General features: G+C 33.3%; 1 protein-coding gene across 3 annotated transcripts; it reads left to right on the forward strand.

Annotated features, from left to right (window-relative positions):
* Window positions 1-2995: 2995 nt before the first annotated feature.
* On the forward strand, window positions 2996-7289 carry LOC128888520 (RNA polymerase II-associated protein 1). 3 transcript variants are annotated; one of them, XM_054145436.1, is made up of 3 exons: window positions 2996-3600; window positions 3685-3837; window positions 3952-7289. In XM_054145436.1, the coding sequence occupies exons 1-3, from the start codon at window positions 3361-3363 to the stop codon at window positions 7153-7155; spliced, it is 3597 nt and encodes a 1198-aa protein (XP_054001411.1). In that variant the 5' UTR covers window positions 2996-3360; the 3' UTR covers window positions 7156-7289. The 3 variants fall into 3 exon arrangements, with proteins under 3 accessions (XP_054001411.1, XP_054001410.1, XP_054001412.1); XM_054145435.1 differs by having other exon boundaries at window positions 2996-3837; XM_054145437.1 differs by lacking the exon at window positions 3685-3837.
* Window positions 7290-10831: the final 3542 nt, after the last annotated feature.

The raw sequence follows: 10831 nt of genomic DNA on the forward strand, positions 1-10831 counted from the left end.
AATGGCTCTCTGCACAGAAGAGGAGCTAGTGACACCCCATTGTGTCCAGCATGTTTAGCAAGTGAAGAAACGCCAGAACATATTATATTTACATGCAATACTTATCGAGATATTCGTCCAGATAATATTGAACAATATAGAAGAGCCTGGGAAAATATAGTAAGAACAAAAGAACAGTTTGTTTGGTTTGACCAATTTGCAAATGAAGTATACGTGAGACGGAAGACTTACCAAGCAGTATTAGCAGCAAGCCAAAGTTATTTGAACACCTGAAAAGAACGCGATGAAGAAAGAAAGAAAGTAAAATGTAGATTGAAGAAAGAAGAAAGAAGAAAGAAGAAAAAAAAAGAAGGAAGAAGGAAGGAAGAAGGAAGAAAAAAAGAAAGAAGAAAGATGAATGAAGAAAAGGAAGAAAAGAATGGAAGAAAGAAGAGGATTTTAATATACAAAGCGCAATTATACGTATCTTTAGAAAAGTAGAAGGTCTGCCTCCTCGTGGCAGGGACGGGCGGTGGGATAATCCCACCGGCAGAATGACCTGTAAAAGAAAAAAAATAGATTAGAAAAATATAGAAAATCAGTTTCCTGTTCTGGGAAATAGACAAAAATTTCCCAAGATTTTAGAACTAAGCAGCAATAAGTGGATGCTCGAGCTGCAGAACAGGTAGAGAAATAAATAAATAAAAAAAAAAAAAATGCTCGCCAACGGTGTGATTTACGCAATTGTTCACTACATAAGTAGTTGCAATATAATTATTATTAAAGAAGGCATTAAAATAACTGTTACACTATTTTTATTCCATAGTCTTATACTTTTAATTAGACCTAAAACATTTTATTACAAAATTTAACTCCTAGGATTCATAGTTCTTTTTCGTATGATAAATTTCAATACATTTTCCTACATACAGAGGAACGTATCGTCCTCTGATAACAGATCAGCATATATTTCCTCATCGTAGAGCATTTTGAAGGATATTTTAAAACTTGTATTAAATCTAACGTAAGCTTCCGATATTTGAAGGCAGCGAAAGACAGTCTCAGACTAACAAAACAAGAGTCCGCTAAACAAATTTTAATAAAAAAAGATCTGGTAAATTGGAAGGGGAAAACAGTTGAAACCAATGTTCTCTGATCGTCAAATGTTGCTTTGCAATAATATGTCTACCTACACAAACGTAGACATAAAGCATCATCGTTGGCGAAAATAAGTCACGCGTACGTGACATCGGCCGATAACGGTTGGCAAAGAAAAGTCACGCATGCGTGACAGCGGCCGGCAAAGTGTTAACGGCGCCAAGCGGACTGACCAGCGCAACGTGTTCCACGTTAATGTGTGACAGCTTCAACCGTCGATAGTAAACTCATTTTTGACAGGTATCGCTTAGAAAAACTCATTTGCCAACTCGAATTGACTCTATAAACAATGCATCAGCTCAGTTTGTGTTTACTGCTCTATTGTGTGTGATTGCAACGAATTTCGAATTGACGAGAATAAAGTTTTACATTACAACCAAGCGAGAGCATTCATTTCTGCAGTCCGCGTGAACCTAACACCAGTTCGCGAACACACTTCTTTTTACAAAGATAATTTGTATAGTGAATGACTTCAAATAATAGAAAATGGAAGATCAGTTTGAATCCTTTAAGGTTTCAAAAGTACGTAGAACGCATTGCAGTAAGTCTCATTGCAAGCAATTTATTAAAAAAAAAATGTAATCAGTTTATCAGTAACATTTAAATGTAACATGACTTTCTGTCATGTGTCGTGCATACTTTTGAGAACATAAAGGACTAAGTCTGACCTCTCTTTTTCTATATTATTGTAATGCAATAAATTACGTATTACAAATAGTGGATCTCTGTTCCTTTTCTCATTTTCTCATTATTTAAATTTGTTACAAGACTTTCTACCATGCGTTCTGTAAACGTATGAACTGTATTCTAATACAATAAATTGTGCGTTACAAATACTTGATTTCTTTTTTTTATTTCTCGCTTCATTTTTAACATTTAAATTTCTTGCAGTGAGACATCCTGCCATGCGTTCTCTCTCCCTTTCTTTTTACAGTTCATACGTACACAGAACGTGTGACAGAAAGTCTTGTTGCAAGCAATTTAAATGTTTATCATGAAGTGAAAATAAAAAAAATGGTCCACTATTTATAACACACAATTTATTGTATTAGAACACTTATTCTTATTTGGATAAAATGAACATTTACTGAAATTTGTATTATGAACTGCACACTCAAACACCAAATTTATATATATCTTTCCACAACGACAAGGTAGATATTTTATCACTTATAATCATATACTTCCCAATACAATATAACTACACGTAGCCTTTAAAATAATTATTCAATTTGCGGCGTCCAAATGTCACCAATACAAACTGACAGGTTATACAGGTTAGAAATGAACGAGCGGCGTGAGCGACAGCCATATTACAATTCCGGCCGACGAGCTCTGCCATCTGCCGACTGATTCCGAGAGTCGACAAATCGACGAACAGATTTAGATAGATCTAATACTCTTTGCTATTGGCTAAGTGTTGACGAAAAATCGACTGGAAAAGTATAACACGGTAATATTTTTGGATGTATCGTGACATGATATTACGATATCTCAGTTGTACGTAGTCCGATTTTATTGATTTTGGTTTTATTCGAAAGCTTATATATGCGATTTACATAAGAAAAATGCGTTTAAATTTAGAAAATATTGCAGGCATGATGAGATATTAATGAAAGAAGTTTCCAGTTAGGCTAGAATGGACCATCTCTCCTGTGAAAGATAACTTGACGTCGAGACGCTACCGCGTCTCTAGATACAAACGGTAGCGCCACGTTATACAGGGTGCCTGTATAATTTTTCATAAACTTGGTGTCGAGACTCTACCGCGTCTTCAGATATTAAAACCAGAATTATTCGAAAATATTGCTTCTTTGCTTCAATATCCTTGAACAAAATCATGCTAGGCTAATCTCCTGCAATTGTTGTATTGCTCTCTCTGTCACCGCATCATTAGAGAGACAAGGATTTATCTATCCTTGTCCTTGAGTTTTCTACTTTTCTCGCAACTGTCGCTGAAGTCAACTCGGAGTTTGGCTCTGGCTCCTACGCACCCTTCACGTTTTGTTAAAATACGTCGAGTTTAATTCCTATATAAAACAGAACATGAAATATACTTGAAATTGTTACATTAATAAAATAAATGTTTTAAGTAATGAACGTAACGATGATATTTATAACCTGAAAGTGTCCCACGATAGTAAACAAAGTTATTTTCTATGAGTAGAGATTATACCTTTTCAAGTATTTATTATTGAGCGTACTTTAACGATACTTAAATACATGGATTGTATTCCAACTTTAAAACGGCCTATGCCAACCGATGACGAAGAAGAGTTATTTCGTATGCAAGATGAGTTTTTTATGAATAAAGAACAACCGTCTGTAAAAGTAATTAATTTACGTGGTTCAACGAAACCCTTTAACACTATTACTTCTGATGAAACAGCCAAAAGTCAGACAAATAGTGGAAAGGTGAGATCAAGATTTGCTGAATTAAAAAAATTGAAAACACAGAACAAGGTTTGTACTGCACAAACTAGTGGCAATCTTATAAATCCTGTAATCAAGAAAAATGTTCAGGAAAATTTGAAACCACGATTGCAGGATTCTATTCAGAATATACCAATTATATCATCAAATATGATATTAAGAAATATTATTGAACACAAACATGACCCGCACAACTATAAATTTAATCAGAATAAGTTTTCTGCTTTGGGCAAAGGTTTTCCAGAAGTTTTTGTTTCTACACACATGGTATTTATGTAACCTTAGATATCATTGCTAAATATGATTCTTAACAAATATCATTGTTATACATTGTAAGTTTTACACTCATTATGTAATTGTATAAATGTTATTCTTTTGCAGAAAAATGACAGTAAACAAAGTTTGTTTTGGCAACAAGTTGCCCCAAAAAAGCATGTTGTGCATAAAGAAGAGAGTACTCAAAATTGTGAATCTTTGTTATGTCAGGAAGGTAGTGTTATTGCAGAAGGATTATGGACAACTGAGATACACCAAGAAAATTTGGAACGTTTAAATGAAATGAGTCTTGAAGATATATTAAAAGAAAAAAATAAGCTCGAAACAACTCTTAATCCAGAATTAATTCAGTTTTTAAAAGAGAGAAGAAGTAGGAAACAAAAAAAAAAGGAGAATCCAAATACAATTAAAAAATGTAATGCTGTAAATAATAATCAAAATGATACATCTAAACATAATGAAAAATTATCTAAAGATGATGTTACACCAATGCAAGTTGATAAATTTGAACAATTCTCCAATAGACACAATGAAGAAATGCCCAAGGATAATGATACACAGATGCAAATAGATGAATCTGACAAAACTGTAACAGAACCTTCTATAGAATTAATGAAACAAGCTAAAGAAAAAGGTTGGGTACACATGGACTCCCTTGAAATTGAAAAGTTTAAGTGGATGGAAGATATACCAACGCAAAAACTAGACCAACTCATACCAGAAGAACCATATAATGCTCGTTTTGATTTTAATGGATTATTATTACCATATAAGGATGAAAGTGTACCAGTCGAAAAAGGTCTCCATCATCATGGAGAAGAACCTGAACGTCCTGGATATTCCTTGCAAGAATTATTACAATTGAGCCGATCAGCTGCACAACAACAACGTTGCACAGCTCTTACAACATTGGCAAACATTATGGATAAAAGTCGCAAAGGCTGGTATGATAAAGTATTGCAACCAGCTCCCTTGACTGCATTGAGTCAAAGAAATATCCTACTATTATTAAGGTTTTCTTTGGATGATACATCGGTAGCTGTAGTTACAGCTACCTTACAAGCACTTAGAGCTTTCCTGTACAGCGAAGCGGATGAAATTTGTTTAGATAGACTATATGGCTTTCAAAATTACAAAGAACCTGTTATAACGTCCCCAAAAACTGATGTTACCGATACAAGTAATTTGAAAGATCATGAATTGGCACAATTAGATGCAATAGCTGCATTATTAAGAACTGATATACTTTTAAGAATTAGGTACATTTTGAATGAAATGCGTCCACCACCCGTTGGTGTAACATGCGCATTAGAAATATTAATTAGGCTTTTAAGACATTCAACTATAACTGCATTAAATATTATGAGTATACCAAACTTATTGGAGACGATAATTGAAAACTTTATGCCATTATCTACAGATTCTTTAGCATTGCCGGAAAATATAAATAATGTTTATGGAGTTCCCGTAATTGCAGCAGTTAAATTTTATCGTGTTTTACTTTATTATGGAGGAAAATCTATTGCCCAAAAGTTAATTAGACTTAAAATTGTGCAACGCATTATTTCGTACGCTTGCTGCGACGCAGGGACTGGAAATCTTAATCTCAGCATCGAAAGTTTAAGATTATGGAAAACTTTACTACTTCATAGAGAAGCAATGGATAGTTTAACTGGAGCACAATTAATTCTTTTATCTCAATTGCAAATTTTGTTAAGTAACCATGACATTCAAAATGCGTCTGAATTATCTTGCGAATATGCAGCAGCATTAATTGCTGTTGCTAGTTGTTTACCATTTTTAAAACCTAATATATCAATTTTATTGTTGAAATGGAGTACACAATTATTAACTTTAACTAATGTTACGTGGGGTAACACGAAACTTATTGCTGAAACATTACTAGCGGTCAATGATATGATTATAGTTAAAAAATTGATGATATCTCAATCAGAGGTGTTTTCTAAACTTCCTTCTTCATCGAATTTGTTGAGTGACTGCAAACCAGCTACTGAACGCGAACCTCTTTCTCTACCGCATCTAGGTGTATTGACTCAAGATGGACAATTACAACCTATAGTATCCCAGCAGTCTTGTATACCCTTTCTTGCAACAGTTTTAAAAGTGTACGTTAGTCATTATTTCACAAATGAAATTCAGGCAATTCTCAGTCTTCCACAACTGTGTAAATATTTAAAACAACTAGAAATGGCAGATTGGTGCTTAGAAAACTCGTGGTACACGAGATTTGAATTTTCATTCTTGACTGCTATAGTGAATGCAGCTTCTCTTATTAAAGATACGCTTGACAGAAGAACAGCGCATGTAATTTGGAAAATTGCTATCAAACTTGTATCATCCTTACCTGCTGATTGTTTATCTGATATAAAAAATATGCTTAGGATCGCGATATCAGACGAGAGATTAAGTTTAGGAGTGGTAGCAAATGAATTAGAGAAATTAAACTTGAATTCAAACGTCGAGGATATTAGGCTAAATTTAACTCGCAATGTGACTAGTTTATATGAGCAATATGTAGTATTGAATGGAGAATGGAATCAAGCGGCAATGCCTAAAGATTGGCTTTATTTGCCAATAGTATACATTTATACCAAATGTAGAGAAAGTAGCGGATGTAACGATGAAGATGAATCTACTATCTTAACCGTACTGAGTTTAGAATTAGTATTACCCGATTTGGTCGAGAAACTATCGCAAAGTTTAAGATTTAGTAGATTAGTATTAGTATATCTATGCGATACAGTATATCTAAATAGCGACGTATCTCCTTTACTTACTAGAGCTATTTCATCTTTATTGAAAAGTAATTACAAGAAACTTAATTTTACGATAGATTTACCAGGGCTTAATTCATTTACCGATTTATTTACTGCTATGTGCGAACATTTTTGTTCGACTTCTTACGGTGATTACGGTTTTTCAATTACTATATTGGCACCAATTGCACAAAGACATGATGTTCATTATAGAAAACTACTATGGTCAGAACATGCAGGTTTGCTTCGTTACATTAGATTACCTTCAGAACGATTAGTTATTCCGTTAAAAGAATATTTATATCCTCTTGAGGAAGACACGTCTTTAATAGAAAGTTACATAACTGCTCTTGTTAGGGAAATTGTCAGAGAAAATTGGTGTCCAATTCCTTACGCAATTGCTGTACATCACTCTGCAATGTACTTGAAACAATCAAGTAAATTAGCTTTACAAATGAGAACAAAACTAGGAAAAATATCTAATAAAGAATTAGCTGCTCTCTTATTATATTATGAACCACCTACACCATAACTAATGATGATTAGTAGTGTTTTAATAAGAAATTGGAAATTTCTAATTTAATTAATTTATAATAATTTTAAATCATATCAAGTTACTATTAAATGTATTTTTATCTTTTTCTGTAAATAAAAGTATACAAGATATGTGACTGGTTTATATTATGTAATATAAGATATACAAATTATAATGTTACACCTCTTACATATGCGAATTCAATAGAGTTCATTTTATAACACAAAACATTAAGATGATATATACATAAAATTCATTTTGGTCGATCGGAGAATATACAGATATCAGTATTATTAGACAAACAATTAATTACAGAATTAAGGAATAGGAACAATCTGTGTACATAATTATGCAAAGCATAGAGGCACTGCTTGGTCGGTTTCGCGGATGTCCAAAGTTTAAAATAAAATATTAGTACAATCTAGAAAATATAACAATTGAAATTATGTGGTTTGTTAATAGCCGATAGACATATATGCATGGTTGTTCAGATTCTAAATTATTCGTTTTCCGTTATAAATACTCAATATTATAATGCAAATATAATAGAAGCAGTAATAAACATACTTATGTAATATATTTCTATATTTTAAAAGTAATCTGTATAATAAATATCTGTATGGTTTTGGTAAATTTATTACATCATATTACAGGGTGGAGCAATAACTATTAGCACCTCAGATATCTTCGAAACTATAAATTTCATAGAAATATTTGTTGAAATAAACTTGCACAGTACAAAGGGGGTCATCCATTAGCGATAATAATTTCTTTGCAAGTGGGGGTACTTTGAATATTTGGAGGTCATATCCACTTTTTTAAATGAATCGGTGTGTTTTTGCTTCCGTTTCGTGATAGAGGATCTTAAAACGAGGTCAACGACCTATTATATAAAGTCATTGTAGGTCATAGAAAGTAGAGAAAGGCGATAATACTTATGGTTTTAGTAGATCAAAAGGAGCCATGAGATGATTTCAGCTTTACCTCGGAGTCAATTTTAGGCAATCTAATTCTAAAGTTAACTCGATTTTTTAGAATGGACACTTCTATTCACGACACCGAATTGGGAAAGAGCCTCCACCTGCAAAAGAACTATTATCGCCACCGGATGGCCTCCTTCGTACTGTGTAATTTTATTTCAACAAATATTTCTGTGAAACTTATAGTTTCCAAGATATCTGAGTTGCTAGCAGTTATTGCCCCCCGCCCCTCCCACCCCGCCCTGTATAATAAACTATTTAGTACTGTGCCAATAATTGCTCAATAAGAGTAGATATACGTGAATAATTAATAGTAACCATGATTATAAAAAATCATACATAAAAGATTTTTATAATTAAACATAAGTAATCAATTACTTTCTTACAAAAGAAATTTTTTAAAATGTATACAGTGGTTTCTTCGTACAAGTAGTACGTATTGAAATTTTGTATCATGTGTATACAAATAAGTCGTAGAATTTGTAGAACGTAACAAGTATGAATAAATAATAGTGGCGGTAATTATACGGAACCTATGTTGTTTAACATGCAATAACCATTATGTGCTATTTTATTCATTATTTTTAATCGTAGAATTTAATCGAGAAACTGAATCAAATGGGCACGTGACCTCTCCGATTCGGCAGGTCGATACTACAACAGCTACTCTCTGCATAGAAATGATATTACCATTAGATATGCGGCAGCGGAGGAAAACTAGATGGAGCTGCTTGTTATTGCCATATAGTATAGTTTCTTCTCAACAACATATATTGTATACTTCTTCCTTGAGGGATTCTGAATGCTCAGCGTAGTAAGTAGTAGTATTCTGTTCCGCGTTGTGTATTACGTTTGTACAGTGCGGTCACACTTCACCATCGCACGTGCGTATATAAATAGGAGCTAGGTTGGGGGACCCTCAGCGCCGCTGCGGCGCCTCGTTGAGTTGATCCGCGCTAACGAGAATTTGGAAAACTTTAACAATTTTTTATGCGGCATCGGTTCGTTTCCGGCACGTGGCTTCTTTGAAACTTTTTACCTACTCCTCGAGTAGAATTTTTTAAAATTAAAAAAAATCTTTGACCTTAAATTTCGAGGTCATAATGGATTTTGTGGACGGTTTTTTTTGCAAATGTCCACCGATCCAGATGTGTACAATAACCCCTGAAAGTGGTGACCAATAATTTTTATACACCCTGTACATTAATTATTCATTGAAAGTAGTACGTGTCCACATATTTATGAGCGAGGGTGTACGTATAATTAATGCGCAAAAATGTAAGAGGCAAACACAGTATATGATACATAAATAGATTCGGCAAAAAATGTATGTTCTTTTTAGTTATTATATAAACTGTAATTACTTTTAAAATAATGTTATAAACAAATTATTTTTTTTTACAAAATTTAGGGTCAGATTTTATATGCAGATAAAAAACATGAAACTTTTTCTTAAAAAGTTTTCTTCTATTTATGATAGTTTCGGAGATAGCCTATTGCAGCTGAAACTTTAGGGGGTTGTTTCACCTCCTAAATATGAAACAGGCGAAAATACAAAAGTACGTATATTTTATTTTTCGCTCCTTTAAAACATATTCAAAAATCAAAACAATTGGAGGCAGATACCTAAAAAACATTCCTTGTGAGAGTCGAGGTGATCGTAAAAAATTTAAATGCTTACTAATCTGTGAAACAATAATGCGACAAACTAACTTTTTTTATTGTTAATTTTTTTTTAATACAAATTTCACTAACATATTGGTGAGGTTTTCCTGATTAAAATGAGACCAAACACGATATTGTTATGACAATTGGTTATGATACTAGGCTTGTAAATGTTTTCTTTTACTCTTTTTCCGCTGTCTGTTCCTGTGCTCTGTCGACGTCGGCAAATGTAAGAATATTTCGACTTCAGTAAAATGGCAACAGCGCAGCGTGAGGAAAGTATAGACGCAGTTATGCCAGAATGACAACGTCGCCATGTATCGATATTCACGTTAGCAGTCGTCCTCAGTAACCGCCATCTCATACTGATTTCCTGAATTGGTACGTGACTTGCTCTACTATTATCTACAAAATGGCGGAACTCGATTTTGGGAATGCCTTTACGATTTTTCGCTTTTCGTCCTTATATTAGCATATTTTGGGATGAATGAGAGCTCATACGAAAGAGAAAGGTTCAATACATCCAGGGTTGGTCATCATGTGAGTCACAAAACTCTTATAGTGACCTAGAAATACTTGGATTCTGCAGATGTATTTTATCGTATTCTTTCTCTACTTTGGACACTCATATTATTAGATATTAACAAGATCTCGGTGAATTATGACCAGCCCCGGATGTATTCAAGCTTCCTCTTTCGAATGAGCCCTCATTCAGCCCAAAATATGCTAATATAAGGACGAAAAGCGAAAAATCACGGACCCCTTTTTACGCCCAGTTTTGCCGGTAATGTCACCTCGCTGCATTTCCCGTGTCTATCCCCTTAATCGATCGATAAAATTTATACGCGTCACATAAAATGTACATTTATTATTAATAATAGTATTACTTTCTTTTTAGTCTTTCAATGTATCGAAATATTTTTTTATCTATATATTTTTCGTTACAAATATTCATGTTTTCAAATTTCTTCCGTAAAATTTTTTATGTATTAACATATACGTCGATAAATACTTATATATTTCTGAAT

The sequence above is a fragment of the Hylaeus anthracinus genome, unplaced genomic scaffold (assembly GCF_026225885.1).
Source record: "Hylaeus anthracinus isolate JK02 unplaced genomic scaffold, UHH_iyHylAnth1.0_haploid 11994, whole genome shotgun sequence".
In the NCBI taxonomy this organism is placed as follows: domain Eukaryota; kingdom Metazoa; phylum Arthropoda; class Insecta; order Hymenoptera; family Colletidae; genus Hylaeus; species Hylaeus anthracinus.